Raw genomic sequence first — 19,586 nt, 5'->3', positions numbered from 1 at the left:
TACAAACAATCGTTTTAAAGTCCAAATTTCTTGCAAGTAAATCAATTACCATGGCTCTGAGGCCAGTTGTTGGAAATTATTTTACCAGGATCTTAGATCTACTCACAAGTATGTTTATTAACATCCTAAATAAGAACTTTCTAAAACGATAAATTAAACACATATAAAGTTTAGGAAACCTTACATTGGCTGCAGCGGAATTAAATGACTCCTTCCGTTCAGATATCTAGCCCTTGATTCCTTTCTGTAGCAGAGCATTATCAATATCTGAACCTGGATCTCTTTCTCTGAATCTTTGATGCTGAATCTTCTTTGCTGATGATCTTTCTTCACGATCTTCCTCACTATGATTGAGGTATCACTTGCTGTGTGTGGGCACTACTCTTACACTAAGAATTTTGAAATCTCAATGAGGAAGAGAGAGAAAGTGGGTTCAGCCAAAGATAGGGAGAGAGAAGGCTCAGGTTTTTCTCTGAAGGAAAAATAGAAAATTTAAGTGTAATTTTCCTGAAGCCTTCACTATCTATTTATAGCATTCCACTAGGGTTAGGTTTGAATTATTTGACATTAAAATAATGAAAAAATCATTTTAAATTTCCTACAAAAGTGGCTGGCCCTATACTAGTGGATTTGGGCCTCACTCTTTGCAATTTTGCAGTTTTACCTTTTCTGCATCTGATTTTCTCAAAAACGCCAATTTTCTAATTCAACCATTTAAATGCCAATTCTAACTATTTAATAACTATGAATAATTATTAAATAATATTGTCATTTATCATATTTATTAATTGAACCATACAAAGTATCATAATTAACAAATATGCCCCTATAAACTCTTTCTTTACAATTTCGCCCTTACTTAGTGAAAAATTCACAAATAGACATAGTCTAATTTGAGAATTATAATTGATTAATCAAAACCAATTACATGAGTCTTACAAGCAATATTATCTCAACTAGTGCGGGGACCATGGGTCTATATAACCGAGCTTCCAATAAGTAGATCAAGAATTTAGCACTAAAATTCACTAACTTATTAATTCTTCGTTGAATCCACGCATAGAACTTAGAATTGCACTCTCAGTATATAGAATGCTCTATATGTTCCACCATATAGACACATCATTAGTTATCCATTGTTATAATCCTAATTTGATCAATGATCCTCTATATGAATGATCTACACTGTAAAGGGATTAGATTACCGTTACACCCTACAATGTATTTATTCCTTAAAACACTTGACCCCGTATAAATGATATTTCAGCTTATGTGAAATGAGTACTCCACCATTTATGTTCGTTTGGTCAAGCTCGAAGGAGATCATCCTTTGCTTACTATTCGCCAGATAGAAGCTATAGATTCCATGTTTATGATAGCGCTCCCACTCAATTGCACTACCGTGTTCCCAAAATGTACGTATCACCCTGACCTAAAAGTAGGCTTAACTAACAAATCAAAGAACACGAATAGCCTTTCAAGATTGAGCCTAATCATAACAGGATTAAGAACATTTGATCTAGGATCAACTAGGCGATATTGACTTGAATAGATATTACGGTAAGTTTAATAAATCTAAGTCAAAGTTCAATATCGGTCCCTTCCGATGCATACTCCATGCATCCAACCTGAGCTTTACTTTAACCAATGTTCTGGAAAGAACATAGTATTTCTCCAAATACAAGTAAACTCTTGTTGTAGATTATCATATCAGTAAAACCCTGTGTCTGATAAATCTAGGAAACTTTATTCACATAGTCATGTTTACTTTCCAATGTGTTGACGGCACAATAAACAGGATCAAGTATGTGAAAAGGGTTTCAGATGAATTTATACATTATGTACATATAATCATGAAATAAATCATGTGAACCATGCAACATTAAATGTTATTTCTGATCTATATTAATAAGTAAATCTGATTATATTGAAATGAGTTTTATTTAGGGCATAAAACCCAACACTCAATGCGGCATCTAGGATGGTGTTGGATGCTTCCGCTAATGGAGCCATTCTTTCCGAGTCTTACAATGAAGCTTTTGAGATTTTGGAAAGGATAGCTGGCAACAACTATCAATGGTCAACTAATAGAGCTCCTACAAGCCGAAAAGTAGCGGGTGTTCTTGAAGTAGCGGCAACTAGCTGCTGCCATTCAAAGGGCAGAAATTTCTTGTGTGTATTGTGGTGATGGGCTTACTTTTGAAAATTTCCCTTCAAATCCAGCTTCGGTTTGCTATGTGGGTAATCAAAATTTCAACCGCAACAACAATCCATACTCAAAGTCCTACAATCCGGCATGGAAGCATCATCCAAACTTTTCATGGGGAGGTCAAACGGCAAGTTCAAGTGGAGCACAAGCACAAGGAAAACAATCATTTCCACCGGGTTTTTCTCAACAACCAAGACCTCAACAACCACACCAACCTCAAGGCCCTCAAACTAGTTCTTTAGAGAGCTTAATGAGAGATTATATGGCCAAGAATGACGCTGTAATTCAAAGCCAGGAAACATCTCTTCGGAATCTTGAAATTCAATTGGGGCAATTGGCCAATGATTTGAAGAATAGACCACAAGGCACTTTTCCTAGTGACACCGAAAACACAAGAAGAGATGGCAAAGAACATTGCAAAGCGGTAACCTTGAGAAGTGGAAACATAATTGAGTCAAATGTGGCTGCAACAGGCAGTAAGGAGCCCTCTTCAATCCAAAAAGAAGGGGAAATGAAGAAAAAACCAGCAATTTTAGCTGCTGAAATTCCCCTGGTAGTTACAGTATCCGGTCAGCATTCTGCTGCAGAAAAGTCTTTGCAAAAGCCACCTCCACCATTTCCTCAACGGTTCAAGAAGCAACAAGACGATGGTCAATTCCGGAGATTTCTTGATGTTCTAAAGCAGCTCCACATCAATATACCACTTGTGGAAGCTTTGGAGCAAACGCCCACCTATGTGAAGTTTTTGAAGGATATTTTGACAAAGAAAAGGAGACTTGGCGAGTTTGAAACTGTCGCTTTGACAGAGGGCTGTAGTGCTATGTTGAAAAGTAAAATTCCACCCAAATTGAAAGATCCGGGCAGCTTTACAATTCCAATTTCTATAGGGGTCGAGATGTTGGAAGAGCTCTTTGTGATTTGGGAGCTAGTATTAATCTCATGCCTATGTCTATTTTTAAGAAGTTGAGAATTGGAGAAGCAAAGCCAACCACCGTCACTTTGCAATTAGCGGATCATTCCATGCCTCATCCAAAGGGGAAAATTGAAGATGTGTTGGTACAAGTGGATAAGTTCATTTTTCAGGCCGATTTCATTATTCTTGACTATGAGGAAGATAGGGAAGTTCCAATCATTTTAGGGAGGCCATTTCTTGCCACGGGAAGAACTTTGATAAATGTTGAAAAGGGAGAGCTTACCATGAGAGCTCAAGATGAGCAAGCCATGTTCAAGGTTTTCCATCCCATACGTGCTCCAGATGCAATAGGAGAATGCTTAGCACTTGGAGATATGGATCCTAACATGGTTGAGGAGTCCAAATTCAAAAATAGTAAGAAGGTGAGAAAGAAGATTCCCCTTAAAGAAACTGCTAAGGATCACGAGCCGCGAGAAAGCAAAGACAAAACATCATTTGACCCTAAAAAACCACCCAAAAAGAAGAGAAAGAAAAAGAAGCTTAGTAGAAAAATTTGGTCTCAAATGTTTGAAGTTGGGCAACAAGTGATTTTTGCCAAATCTTTAACGAAGGCTACTCATGGACGACTAGATTCAAGGTGTGATGGATCTTTCTTGGTGGTGAGAGTATATCCCGATGGGGTGGTGGAACTACGTGATGCACTTTCAAGAAGAAAATTCTTGGTGAAAAGCCAAGGAGTGAAGTTTGGGAGTGGTGAGGTCAACCAAGCAAAGACCTCCATCACTTTGAAAGAATCTTGAAGAAGGACTTCGGGTTGCCTTGGCCTTATTGTATCACATTTGGGCAACCCAAGAACGGCAGAACAAGATTAAATTTAGTTATATATATATTATATAATAAGTTTGGGTGCCACCCCTTGTAAAAAATAAAAAAAATAAAATATAATAAAAAAAAAAAAAAGAAGAAGAGTGTGATTAAAATTAAGTTTGGGGTGTGCCACCCCTTGAAAAAAAAAGAAAAAAAAAGGAAAAGAAAAAAAAGAAAAAAAAATTATTATATACATACTTATATAATTACATATATATATATATAACTTTTAATTTCCTACAGTTACTAATAATTTTGCTATAGTGTGGTGATCTTTATTGCTGGTGCAAAGCAGGGAATGGCAGAAAAATAGGTTGCTGCAATATGGTGTGAAGTAGATTTGTGTGCTGAAGCAGTAAGTCCCAGTTGTTACAGCATTGCATCAGCATCGCTTCAGCATTTTCAAGCAGGGACTCTAGTGGGGGAAGACTCCGAATCTTGATGGAGTATCTCTTTTTCCTTAGTTAGTTAACCTAGTTTAAATGTTATTGTGCTTGTGTGTGCTGAAATAAGTGTGTTAGTTTAAGTGTTGCTACTGTTTGTGTTTGTTACTTTGTGAGTCTACTTTTGTTGTTGACTTTGGTATTGTGTGTAATAAACAATATGTGGATTAGATGTGTATTAATCATGTTATTTAGTCATGTTTGTTATGTTCTGTTTTAGCTTGCAAATGACACAATAGTGCTTGTATTTTCAGCTTGGTTTAGGGTAGCGCTCGATGATGAAAAATATCCATTTTTCTCTATTTGTGGAGTGCCTTGGTTTGTGTGTTGAAAATGCTAATTTTAAGTGTTATTCTTGTCTAAAGTTAGCCTATGAGGAATGCTTTCAACAATTGTGTGCTTGTGTTATCCCACCATACTTTGAGTTTCTAGAATGGCTAACACCTTGAGAAAGTTTAAGTATCTAGAATTGGTTAGTGTAATCCTTGAGGCGAAATCCTAGCGAGCTTTATAACTTGGAAATGATCTAGGCCATTCTTGGACGATTGAGCCTTTCTAGCCAACCCGAGAATATTTAATTGTCAATAGTCACCCCGAATTGAGCCACAAGCCTATTCTTTTTTTTCTAGACACCCATCAAAGTTACTATATCCACACATTCACACCAAATGTTATCTGTCACAACCCGAACCTAATCGCTGAAATTCATCAAGGACAAACTAAACATTATTTGGGTTAGGGAAGTGAGGATACAACTTTACAAAATGTGGTGAAAAAATTTCCATTAGAGATGATGATGGGATGTGAGACGGGGTGGTGAGAGTGTGATTTACATTACATAAAATCTCTCTTTTGCTATATATAGATATGTAAAAAAAAACAATAAAAAAAAGAAAAACAGAAAAGAAAAAATATATATATATACATATATGTACAATCATAATATTACATAAAATAAGAGAAAAAGAAAAGGGGGCAAGTTTAAGGCTAAGTTTGGAGTGTACCACCCCTAATCAAAGAAAAATATTGTTGTTTTTTTCTCTCTTTATCTAGTTGATTTGAAAAAAAAAAATACATATATATAGTACATACATATAGCAAGAGAGTGGGAATTAGATGGAGTGAACATTTTGCGTTGAAAATAAAATTTTGCGTGAGCGCTTGAGAGTAAAAGAAAAAGTCCTTGATAAATTGAGTTAGTTAGGTCATGAGCCTAAAAATGTCTATCCTTTACCACACCCGAGCCTAAACCTCACATTTCAAGCATATTCAAGTCCTTTTGATCTAAGTTGTAAAGCTAAGCTACATTAGTGGAGAGGATTGCACTAGTTCAACTTATGGAAGCAAACTTTTAAACTTGACGATCGAGCGTAGTTGTTATAGAAATTCAAGTTGTTGGTGGGAAGTATTTGCACACTTTATTGATTGAATTACTCTTGGTAAGCTTTAAGGACATAGATAGCATGCAAAATTCTGTTGAAACACACAAGTTCAAGGCATATTCACTACTACCAATTACACTTCCATTCCATCTAATTCTGAGAGCAAATTTTGTCGCTAAACCAAGTGAGAAAGAGCAATATTTTCTCTGCTGCAAGCATGTTAGTGTCGTTGTAATTTTCTGTTTTTATTGTTTAATTCTTTTTGTTTTTCATTACTCGAGGACGAGCAATACTCTAAGTTTGGGGCGTGATAACTCTATGGTATAGAGTTATTTTTATGCTTTTAAACTAAAAGTATTGTGAGAAGAGTAGTGAAAATGTGTTTGTTTGCTTAATTTTAGTTAGTTTTAGTCATTTTCTATTTAGTAAGCTAACTTTCAAGTCTTCTAAATATTGATATTGTTAGGTGTGATATTCCAATTAATTGTGCTTGTTTGTTGTTGAAAAAAGAAATAAGGAAGAAGTGGAACATAAGCTGAAATTGAGGCAGATTGCTGAAGCAATGCTGAAGCGAACTCAGCATTCTGGCAGTGACGTGGAAACACGAGTTTCTCTTATCCACCTCAGCAAATTCGGCCCAGTCACTCAAAATACTCCAGCTGGCTGCTGTGGAAGAAAAGAGACTAAACCTAGTGGGCCAAAGTGGAAAAAGATTGGGCTTCTATTTTTAGGGTGTGAATTTGTACCCTAAGAACCCAACAACAAAAAGAAGGAAAACTAAGTACACCTCCATTATTCTCTAACATGTAAGGAGCTGCAATTTTTTGGAAGAGAAGTAAATGCAAAAAAAATACAGCAGAGGAGGAAGAGAAAAGGGGGTCCAAGCTTTACTGTTTGATTTTTCTTTTACCCTCTCTTAATTGTTTTCTTTCTCTTTCTCTTTTCTTGTTTCTTTTACTTAGATATTAAAACTTGTTAACTTGTAAACAAAGGGCAGCAGCCATGGATGAATATTTTTTACTTTGGATTTTATTTTCTTACTTGAATATGAGCTAGACTTTTGAGGCTTGAATGGCTATGAACTTCTATGTTGGGTATGATTAATTTTTAAGCTAACTTTAGCATTTTTGCCTTTGTTCATTCCAGTGAGTTTCATTTTATTGGATTGTTATTTCTTGGCCATGAATAACAATTTGCTAAGCTAGATCTGTTGGAATTTATTTTACCAGAATCTTAGATCTACTCACAATTATGTTGTTTAACACCCTAAATATGAACTTTCTAAAACGATAAATGAACACATATAAAGTTAAGAAAACCTTACATTGGTTGTAGCGGACCGAATGTCCTTCTCTTTGTGTGTGATCCTTCACAGTCTTCCAATCTATGATTGAGGTACCACTTGCTGTGTGTGGGCACTTACTCTATCACTAAGGTTTGAAATTTATGAAGAAGAAAAGAGAGAGGGTAGGTTTCGGCTATAGAGAGAATGGGAAGGCTCAGTTTTCTGAAGAGAGAATTTTCTGACAGAAAAGATTATGAAAAGTTGTTATTTGACTGAGCCATCACTTTCTATTTATAGGCAACTACTAGGTTTAGGTTAGTAATTATTTAGCATTAAAATAACAAAAATATCAATTTGAAAAACCTGCTTAAGTGGCCGGCCATGGTGTGGTGGCCTCACTTGGTTTTTGCAGTTTTCACAAATTTTATTTCTATTTTCTCAAAAACGCCAATTTTCCAATTCTAACCATTTAAATGCCAAAACTAATTATTTAATAACTAAAATAGATTATTAAATAATATTGTCATTTAATTTAATTATTAATTAGACATATAAAGTCTATTAATAAATAAATAAACCTAGAATCTCTTTTCTTTACAATTCCGCCCCTGCTTAGTGAAAATTCACAAATTAGACATAGTCTAACTTTAGAATTATAATTGATTAATCACAAATCAATTATTAAGTCTTACAAGCAGTATAGTCTCAACTAGAATGGGGACCATGGATCTATATGCTGAGCTTCCAATAAGTGAACCGAATTTACTAAGTAAATTCCTACTTATTAATTCTTCGTTGAATCCACTCTTAGAACTTAGAATTGCACTCTCAGACTTATATAGAGCATATTATATGTTCCACGATATAGATATGCTATCGCATTTAACCATTGTTATAATCTTATTGTGATCAAAGATCCTTTATATAGATGATTTACATCGAGATTGGATAATTTTACCGTTCTCACCCCTCAACGTATTTTGCCCCTTAAAACACTTAGCTACCTGTAAATGATGTTTAGTGATTTAAGAATTAGTCACTTAAACAAGAGCTCATCCATTTACTTCTATTTAGCTAAGCTTGAAGGGAATCATCACTTGACTTCTATACACTAGTAGAAGCTATAGATTCCATATTTATGTTCAGCACTACCACTCAATCATACTATCATGTTCCCAAAATATACGTATCACCCTGACCCAAAAGTAGGCTTAACTAATAAATCAAAGAACATGAATAGTACTCCTGAGTTGAGCCTAAGCATATCAGGATTTAGATTCTATTAATCTTAAGATCAACTACTGATATTGACTTGGAAAGATATAACGGTAAGTTTATAATATCTTAACTAAGTTGCAATATCGGTCCAGTCCAATGTATACTCCATACATTCGAAACTAGTATACTTTACCAATGTCCTGGAAAGAACATAACACTTACTCCAAGTGTAAGTACACATCATCGCTGATTATCACATCAGGGTAAATCCAAAACACTGATGAAACAGGGACTTAGTCTTTTGATTCATATGATCACAATCACATAGCACTGTGTTGACGATACTGTAACTGTGAATAAACATATGATCTGGACTTAACTGATTTTGTGTGTAAATGTAATAAACAAATTAAACCATTAGCATGTAAAATTCATGCAAACGTAAATCACTTCAAATTTCTTATATTGATAACTAATCAGATTGTAAAGGGTTTTATTTAGGGCACAAAACCCAACAAGATCTTATACCAGAAGGGCTAGATCTAGTAGTTCAACTTGATTGGAGCAAGTGAGAAACCTAGATTTAGGTTTTTTCTATGTAAGTGGAATAGGAATATTTCATTTACCTTGCATATAAAATTAATGTTTGAATAGTGTTCTGCTTGCTGGTTTGATATAGGAATATATTAAGCTAAGTAGTAGACTTAAATTTGTGAGTGTTGGAAAATTCTCACAAGCGTAGAGGAATTTTTGTTATCTCTGTGCAGAATGCTGGAGTAATGCTGTAACACCTGGAAAAAAAACCTGACTAGAAGGAATTAGCTATTCAAGCCATTTTTACCATATTACAATTTTTATCTTGCAGTCAATTTTTCTAGCAGCAGTAGTTTTAATTCTAGCAAGTTTAATTCATGTCATTTTTAATTTTGAATCGTTACTCAACCATTTGCATGTTAATTCCTCTTACTTTAAGTTGTAATTAGTTGGTTTTACATCAAACTTTGTTTGCAATCCTTGTGGAGACGATCTTACTTATCACTTTATTACTTGTTTGACTGCGTATACTTGCGTATCTAACAAAAATTGGAATAACACTAAGTTTAACTCTTGATTGCAGATAAATATCTAAGTTTAATTTTTGACGTAATAATACTTAAGTTATATTTCTAGAACTTCTGTAGGTAAATGTTAAGTCATTATCCACGTATCACTTTTTTATTGGTATATTTAGATCTATTTTTAAATAAAAAATAAAAATTTAATGATCTGGACCAATCAGAGACTGCAACATGACCATTGATTTACGTTTAACGGTTAGGTACTTACAAAATTTCTATAAATATAACTTCAACATTATTACCGTCAAAATTTAAACATAAATATTTATCTGCAATAGGGAATTAAAACTAAAGTATTTATGCCACAAATTACTACAACAATAACCATTTCAAATCCATGTAGGTCAAGGAAGATCTGATTTGATTCATTTTGCACATAGGAGTCAAGTCAAGCTGGCGCTTCCCTTGTTTGAAAATTCCTAACCGTGCTTATTTAAGGCCTTAGCGTTACGCTTATCCAGTGATATTTTTGGGTTGAAATTTCGTTAGTTGTTTATATATTTTTTTTCTCATTTATTTTGAAATATAATTCAATGAGATCCCATATGCATGCTGCTGGAGATACAAAAACATGTGTACGATTTTGCGTATCTAACAAAAATTGGAATAACACTAAGTTTAACTCTTGATTGCAGATAAATATCTAAGTTTAATTTTTGACGTAATAATACTTAAGTTATATTTCTAGAACTTCTGTAGGTAAATGTTTAGTCATTATCCACGTATCACTTTTTTATTGGTATATTTAGATCTACTTTTAAATAAAAAATAAAAATTTAATGATCTGGACCAATCAGAGACTGCAACATGACCATTGATTTACGTTTAACGGTTAGGTACTTACAAAATTTCTATAAATATAACTTCAACATTATTACCGTCAAAATTTAAACATAAATATTTATCTGCAATAGGGAATTAAAACTAAAGTATTTATGCCACAAATTACTACAACAATAACCATTTCCAATCCATGTAGGTCAAGGAAGATCTGATTTGATTCATTTTGCACATAGGAGTCAAGTCAAGCTAGCGCTTCCCTTGTTTGAAAATTCCTAACCGTGCTTATTTAAGGCCTTAGCGTTGCGCTTATCCAGTGATATTTTTTGGGTTGAAATTTCGTTAGTTGTTTATATATTTTTTTTCTCATTTATTTTGAAATATAATTCAATGAGATCCCATATGCATACTGCTGGAGATACAAAAACATGTGTACGATTTTGCGTATCTAACAAAAATTGGAATAACACTAAGTTTAACTCTTGATTGCAGATAAATATCTAAGTTAATTTTTGACGTAATAATACTTAAGTTATATTTCTAGAACTTCTGTAGGTAAATGTTAAGTCATTATCCACGTATCACTTTTTATTGGTATATTTAGATCTATTTTTAAATAAAAAATAAAAATTTAATGATCTGGACCAATCAGAGACTGCAACATGACCATTGATTTACGTTTAATAGTTAGGTACTTACAAAATTTCTATAAATATAACTTCAACATTATTACCGTCAAAATTTAAACATAAATATTTATCTGCAATAGGGAATTAAAACTAAAGTATTTATGTCACAAATTACTACAACAATAACAATTTCAAATCCATGTAGGTCAAGGAAGATCTGATTTGATTCATTTTGCACATAGGAGTCAAGTCAAGCTGGCGCTTCCCTTGTTTGAAAATTTCTAACCGTGCTTATTTAAAGCCTTAGCATTGCGCTTATCCAGTGATATTTTTTGGGTTGAAATTTCGTTAGTTGTTTATATATTTTTTTTCTCATTTATTTTGAAATATAATTGAATGAGATCCCATATGCATGCTGCTGGAGATACAAAAACATGTGTACGATTCAAAGAAACTCAACAACCATATTTCTGATCGTCTTCCTTCACTATCAAGTATCAACAACCATTAGATAAGCTCAACACTTTGCCCCACCACCAAGCGACTTGGTTTCATGAGAAGTACTATAATATTTGAATATTTTTCCCGCTTCTTTTGTTCACAACAATGAGCTCATTCCCTCAAAATTCTCATATTATCATACAAGACAGTTTCCATATGGTACCTTGACAAGTTCCAAACCACTAACATCATATATATTATTTATCTAGACGATTGCCACAATGAATACAGATAAAAATTATATGTTATAAGATCACAAGTAGATCGTCAACCTAAGAGTACTAAGCTTTAAGCTGTAATGATTTGATACAATGGGGATGTTTCTCAAACCTAGGCAATAAGGAGATTTAAAAGGACAATGAGATATGCACCCGAAAGGATTCTTCGACAGCACGTTCCAAGAGCACTATGCTCATGGAATTTTACACTGCTGTCCAAGTGAGCGTACTTGAATTGAGCACGAGTTTGATGTTTGTCCGCATAACTCTGCATGTCTTACAGCTGGCTGAATGTTTTCACAATGAAGATTCGATGTGATGATGCTCAAGATTGCGAAGTACGATTCTAGCAAAGATTTTAGCTTCTAGAGGAGCAGTTGCTGCTGCTGCAGCAGCTCGTAAGACTCTTCCTGCTCCTGCATTTTGCATAAGGCTTGCATGGTGGACTGCATGTCTGCCACCAGGGATTGTAAACTGTAGAGGAAACAAAATGGGACAGATTGCCACAAGTTTAAGATTTTCCACTAATAGAGGATAACACAAATGCAATTCAATTCAAACATGCCCAGCATACCTGTAGGAGAGCAAACGCAGCACATGCCTTGAGTACAGATGATGGATTCCGTAGCATGGTAACAAATCTTCCAATCTCAGCTCCACTAGAAGATGCAATACAGAGTCAGATGATTCAGGCAGACAAAATAAACATAGTTAACCTAAATTGGGTTTGGAAGAGATCATAGTTAACCTAAAGGGGGTTCGGAAGAAAATTACACGGAAGTGAAATTATGCTCTTATGAGAGCCACATGACCAGAAAGGAAAGAGTCAACTGACTCAGTTTATAACTGGGGCTGCCAACATAAGAGGACAAAGTGGAAAAGAAATTGGGTAAAAATATGTTGAGCAAAAAGTCAGGACAGGTTGGTAGAGACTAATGGCAAGTTCAAGCAGAAGATATACTTTCAATTGCCAGTAGAAATGTTGGTCCATTTAACAGATAATATAAAGTTACCAAAAATTAATCAAGAGAGTGAATCAGTAAACAAACCTGCATCTCAAATGTCCTGCTTCCTGAATTCGAGCTCCTTCTGTTACCTGTGCTAATGCTGCAGGGGCTGAAGATGCAGCTGCGGCGGCAAATGATTGTGGATCAGAGAATGTAAGAACAAAGGCTTCAATGTGCTTTAGAGCCATCCTTCTAGCTCCATCTAAGCTCACACTCTTTGACATACTGTCTGATGAAGTCCCAACAAGAGCATATTCATCCATTCTGCATAATAATTTAAGTAGTGCCAGTGATATGTCAAGGAGAATATTTACATGCCAATGAAAGAAACAATTATTGATTTTTAAAGAAATATATATTTCTCTCATATAAATTATTTCTACACAACAGGAGAAAACAAAAGAATTAGTAATATGATCATCTAAGCTATCGTGAGAACACAATGAGTACCTCCCATCAAACATGTATGCCAAAGCCAAAGCAGCCATGAAACGTGCCATCTTTGAAACAGAGGAAGAGCAAAGATGAACAAGGGCAGGAACTCCTCCTTCCTCGACAATGCGGAGTGCATTACCAGGGTTAAACGCCAAATTCCATAGAGCTCCTGCAGCAGTTTCGTGGACATCCTGAAATCCGAAATTAATATCAGTTATGGCAAACACAGTCCAGTAGATAAAAAAAACATATACATTTTATTCCCTATAAATTATGGGCTTCAGCCTTACTATTTCTCCACTTCAGTTGTGGAAAGAAAACAATCAAAGCACCACATAGTACATTGTACTTATCACCACCCACAACACTTCAATAAATAAGTAACTAAAATTATAAAATCATACTTACTTCTGCTTCAGAGCGTGCCAGTGCAATAAGAGGTGCAACACCCCCTTCTCGCCCAATAGCAATGCTAAAAATTTACAAAACAAAATTCATTAAAAATTGTTGTCTTAAGTAATCCTAAGCAAAGTCGACATGACTAAGATTAAAGTACTCCACAGGCACTAAAATTGATAAACAAAAGTGTAAAATGGAAGACTTCTGTTGCAAACCAATATCTATGAAGTATGATTCCTTATCCATACATGCAGTTTAAGCATAAATTCCACAATCATGTAACATGTATAGCAATAAGAAAGAAATATGGTGCTTCAACATGCTAGCAAAAACAAACTCTAAATAATATTTAAAAGCTAACTAATCTGCGAAGTTTAAAATTATAAAACTGGTTCATACACAAGTCGGAATAGAAAAGACTAGACATTAATGGTAATGCTTTTCTTGTTTAGTCATTTAAATGCAATCAATCGCCAATAATTTAGGAGCAGAGTCAACAGCAAACAATATTTTTTAAGGATTCCAATAAATGATAGTTGTAAACAATAAAACCTACTGTCATACAGTTGTTTTCAGGGGGTCCATAACAAAAAGGTTACACTCAGACAAACCTATTGACTTCTGAGACGGACAATCCCCAGAGAGCACCAGCAGCCCTTTCTTGTAGACCTGGGGAAGCATTTGAACATGATTGTGCAAGAGCAACCTAATAAGCAACAAGAAAAGTTATATGAGAAAAAACTATTTGATTACAGAAAAACTCGGGAAAAAAAATAAAACTGTATTTAATCCAACACATTCAATTAGAGATGTAATCACATTGTATAAGTTCCAAACATTAATTGTTATGCTTATCTTTCAGAGGCTATTGCATTGATATGCTTCCAGCTAAATTCTTATGGAAAATAAAATATTTTATTTTATCAAATGGGATGATGATATATAAATAATGGAAGTCACTTTTGTACTTTTTCACATCAGCCTCAATATTTATACTCAATGATCATTGATCACATATGGTGATGTTTTCTGTCGACTAGTCAAAACCATGAATTACAATATCCAGAGAGTTATAAGATCAACAATGTTATACCAAGGCTTCAACACCGCCAGCTGCTGCAATTGCTTCTCGATTTCTATCATCAAATGAAAGATTCCACAATGCCCCAGCTGCTTCTTGCCTATGGGAGAAGTGCAGTTATTGGTATCAAATCAAACTAAGAAACTAAGGAACATATAAAACATCCAATCCTCCTATTACATGGATTAATTTACACAGCACAAATAAAATGGGCACCAACCCATACTCAATTTGACTCCATGTCAAGCTAACCCACGCAGCAAAATATATAAACAAATGAATGAAATCATTGCCAATAATAAGATTATAATTAGGTATTCGCACCACCTCAATTAGACAGAGTGATATAACATTAATATCCAAACCACTTCAACAAAGGGCGTTGAATACAGATTATACAGTACCTGACACCTTCATGTGGAGATTGTGTAAGCTGTACAAGTGCTTCAAGAGCGCCTGCTTCTTGTCCAACTGCAGCATTGTTGCTGTTACTATCTCCATGAGCAGCCAAATTTGCCAAAGCTCGGGCAGCCTGTTATATACAAGAAGAACCTATAAGTTTAAAACAGACAGATGCAGTCGGACATACAAAGTGCATTCACTGAAAACTGTAAACGATCAATACTAGCATCTAAACCATGTAAATAAAAAATCGCTCACATAACAGAAATGTGAGACGTAAAATGTTGTTTCAGAACACTTTCAGTTAATTTAATATCTCAGTTATTCTGGTAGTTTAAAAAGGGCTTAATGAGTAAGGCACTTGCGCCCTATAATATAATGGAATGTACTGTTACTACCTGCTCTTGCACCCCCTCAAACTTGCAGTTACGAGCCAGCATCACCAAGGCATGTACACCACCTGCAACTGCAACCTCCGTGCTACACTTATCATCAGCGGCCAAATTTGCAAGTGCACCTGCTGCGCGTTCCTATAACCACAAATACAATATGAATAGTATTAGATTCAATAGTTGTGCCATTATAGCATCCACCTAAAAACACTATAAATCCTAATATCTAAGCATTGAACTTAAATAGAAAAAATTTCATGACAAATTTAGAGTAACTGACCAGTACTCCATCTCCACCAGATGACCATTTGAATATAAGATCTACTAGAGCTTTCACTCCACCAGCCTCAGCAATGGAACCCTGGTTGGAAAATCCAATTAGTTAGAGAAAGTGAAATATAATACTTTTCAGCATATTTGTGCAAGACAAAATATTACTTTCAAGATATCAAACCTTATGCTCTTCACCAACAGAGAGATTCCATAGCCCACCAGCAGCCTCTTCGGCTACTAGCCTGTTCATAGACCTTGCTAAACCAGCAAGAATGGTGATTCCTCCTTCTTCAGCAACAGCTTTTGCAACATTGGCATTAACAGACAAGTTTGCTATAGCCTTCTCAAGAAAAACAAACAGCAAGAAAATAAGAAACAAAATTAACATTTTTGGCATTTGTACATAAAAGTATGCTCAAACATGAATAGAGATAAAAACATTATTGTACAGCAAAACTTTACATTAAACAAGGTTTAATTTATCATGACCTGCGCAGGCAATAATTATGGAAATCAACTGTATGCGATTACTTTAGGTGGAAAAGACTCACCTTTGCAGCTTCTGACTGAAGACCTTCTCTCCATGACTTTGCAAGATTCAGAAGGAGGCGAATACCACCATCTCTCATAACAGCTTCAGCCCTTCCACAATCTATGCTAGCATTTTCATCATCAATGACTACAAAAGTTGCAAGTCCTGTGGCTGCCCTTTCCTGGACATCTTCTTGCGAACTTTGCATTAAATTGAGCAGTAATGATGCACCTTGCTTGAGCCAAAATTCATCCAATCCTTGTTGGTTGCTCTCGGCGATGCGCAACAGTGTATGGGATAGGATCCACTCTAGCCAAATCATAATTTCATCCAAGTTTTTATCTTTACTTTTTGAATTCCTCCAATCGAGAAACACATTCCTCCCCTTAGACATATCGACAAATAAAGAAGCTATATCCTTCAAAATGTCTGTAAACAGAGCCAATAACACTTTTCCTTTATGTTTACTGCCAGCAAAGCTAACGTCTCCTTCAAGAACTGGACAATTCAAGGCACACAGCACCTTCAAACACGACGACGATAACAATCTCGCAACAGCAGTTGAACCAATATCAGTTCTTGAAACATCTAAACCAATTAAATTAGGGAGCTTACGCCAGTGATGTGAAACCGTACCCCACTTCATATTTGAAGTTCCTGCAACTGATAGGAACCGGACTGATACTACATTCCCCAATGCCATCTCGTCTATGGTTAAACAGTCTATGAACCCGATATCAGTCAAATTCGGACAATGCTTAGCTAAAGCATTCATAGCATCAGCATTAACATCCCTAATTCCGGAAAGCCTAAGCTTTTTTAATTTATGACAGCAAAGAGCTATGGCTTTTATAGCATCACTGCTGATCCTTTCACAGAAATCAGGACCAAGTTGAAGGCTTTCAAGTGCCTCATGACGGGCAACGATCACAGAAAGAGAAGCATCACTTATTTTCCGGCAATAATCACCACTTATTTCCCGCAAATTCCTAGCTTGAAGATGAATTATTGCATCCGCGGATTCTGCTCCACGGAACCTAACCTTCTGAAGATTTACACACCTTGAAGCAAGTGAAGCTGCCATTGTAGAATCACATTTGTGGGCACGAAGATCCAAAGTGCTCCACAAGCACGGAGAAATGCCAAGAAGCCTCCATGTCTTGCATGTTGATGATAAGCTTGCACGGTCACGATAGTTCAGACAGGATAAAAGTTGAATTACTGTGTCATGAGGCAAACTAGTCCAATCAACAAGTCCACTTCGGTCTACACCCGAAATCTCTTCTTCAATTTCGGGATAGCTTGGCAAAATCACCTTCTCTTTTCCTTTCCGAGCCACCTTTCGCCTCACCCTACGACTCATATCTCAATCAATCTACTTACACCCAGAAACAAATACCATTCACCCTCTCTAGAACCCAAATCCCATTACAAATATACAGACCAGCAAAGACCCAGAAGCATATAACTTTCGACCTCGATATCCCAATCCTAAAAGCACAAATGGAACACAAACAAACCCAAGAACCAATGTTTTTCTTAACCCAAAAACCCTAATCCTCAGATTAGCAATGAATTTTCTGTGCACATGTATATCTCCTGTTCATATTCACATGTAATTCAAGATTCACAATCTACGATAATTTAAAGTCCAGCTATATCGAAAACCCAACAAAATCTAGTATCAGATATGCATTAGACTCACCAACCCAAACCTGATAGGCAGATGGTATATGAGGTTACTAGCAAGAAGTTAAGGATTGGGGAAACAAATTATATGCCCTTAAAAGGATTGATTGCATTCAGTGGAGGTTCTTATTGATTAGAGAGACAAAAGAAGAGGGAGAGAGGAGACAAAGCTAAGATAGAAGGGTCGGAGAGAATTCAGGTTGTGCGTGATTGGAAAGAGCAAAGCCAAACCCTCAAACTCAAAGCATGTGTCTACCCCCTCTCCCCTATTTGTCTCTGTTGTAATTAGTGGAGAGAAAGAATGAGAGAGAGATAGTGAGAGAGAGAGAGAAAGAGAGGATATGCAAGAAAATAAGGGAAATTCGAACAGAAATTGGGAAGACAATTACAGCATTAGGAGTCTTCGTGATGTTGTTGAGTTTGAGATGGATGTGGTGAAACTATATAGCCCATTTGATGAAACACCAATTCTCCTTCTAAGCCCTTAATATATATAGGAGCATTATCATTGTAGCACTTTCTAAAGATAGCGTAGTTAGTGATATTTTTTAAAAATTATTATATTAAATTATATAAAAGTCAATATTTAATTGTACCAATAGCGACATGACAACAAAGAGAGTGTTAGACACCACTTATTCTTTTTAACCTTTCTCATAAATATATATAAGATTGTATTGTCCTCGCATATGAAATTTTTGCTATCACTAGTGCCGCACAAATTAATAACTATTGGATTACTTTTCAATTCACTTGCAGTTAACCCTTTAACCTCAAATTTTTAGTAGGAAAACCTTCCAAAGTATTGCTCAATTTGCATTTTTAAGGTGACGTATTCGCAACCCCGTTAACTCCTTATTTTGCCTACGTGGTAACGACAGATCACTCAAGAATTGGCCAACGTGGCCACATTTACCAAAACTTATAATATAAAAATAATTAATCTAAATAAAATCTTTAAAACATTAACAAAAACTTAAACTAATCACTTCCCTCATTTTTAGGGCTTCATCACAGAAGAACAAAGAGAGAGGAGCACGAAGGAGATGAAGAGCCCTAATTTTTAGGGCTATATCAACGAAGAACAGTGGTAGGAGGAGCACGAAGGAGACGAAGAAGAAGAGAAAGACGAAGGAGACGAAGAAGATAAGAAGATAAACACAAAGAAGAGGTAAGAAAATGGCTTACATGATTGTGCAATGTTGTCGCCATCCCCCAAAGAGAGCTTGTTGGAAATTTATTTTACCAGGATCTTAGATCTACTCACAAGTATGTTTATTAACACCCTCAATATGAACTTTCTAAAACGATGAAATAAACACATATAAAGTTTAGGAAACCTTACATTGGGTGCAGCGGAACATAATGACTCCTTCCGTTCAGATATCTAGCCCTTGATTCCTTTCTGTAGCAGAGCATTATCAATATCTGAACTTGGATCTCTTTCTCTGAATCATTGATACTGAAACTCCGTCTTGCTGAAAGTCTTTCTTCACGATCTTCGTCACTATGATTGAGGTATCACTTGTTGTGTGTGGGCACTACTCTTACACTAAGAATTTCGAAATCTCAATGAGGAAGAGAGAGAGAGTGGGTTCGGCCAAAGATAGGGAGAGAGAAGGCTCAGTTTTTTCTGAATGAAAAAGTAGAAAATTTAAGTGTAATTTTCTTGAAGCCTTCACTATCTATCTATCTATAGCATTCCACTAGGGTTAGGTTTGAATTATTTGGCATTAAAATAATGAAAATATCAGTTTAAATTGCCTACAAAAGTGGCCGGCCATGCTTAGTGGATTTGGGCCTCACTTTTTGC

At 35.4% G+C, this 19,586-nt stretch overlaps 1 protein-coding gene across 1 annotated transcript; it reads right to left on the bottom strand.

Annotated features, from left to right (window-relative positions):
- Nucleotides 1-11,436: 11,436 nt before the first annotated feature.
- Nucleotides 11,437-18,245, bottom strand: LOC115702115 (protein ARABIDILLO 1). The gene is made up of 12 exons (XM_030629573.2): nt 16,104-18,245; nt 15,734-15,892; nt 15,560-15,640; nt 15,286-15,417; nt 14,890-15,017; nt 14,498-14,585; nt 14,016-14,110; nt 13,414-13,477; nt 13,021-13,196; nt 12,613-12,834; nt 12,138-12,222; nt 11,437-12,037 (listed from the first exon to the last, which is right to left on the bottom strand). Exons 1-12 carry the CDS (start codon nt 17,445-17,447, stop codon nt 11,861-11,863), a joined length of 2,751 nt encoding a protein of 916 aa, XP_030485433.1. The 5' UTR covers nt 17,448-18,245; the 3' UTR covers nt 11,437-11,860.
- Nucleotides 18,246-19,586: the final 1,341 nt, after the last annotated feature.

The sequence above is a fragment of the Cannabis sativa genome, chromosome 5 (genome assembly GCF_029168945.1).
Source record: "Cannabis sativa cultivar Pink pepper isolate KNU-18-1 chromosome 5, ASM2916894v1, whole genome shotgun sequence".
In the NCBI taxonomy this organism is placed as follows: domain Eukaryota; kingdom Viridiplantae; phylum Streptophyta; class Magnoliopsida; order Rosales; family Cannabaceae; genus Cannabis; species Cannabis sativa.
This window is presented reverse-complemented; position numbering and strand designations above follow the sequence as displayed.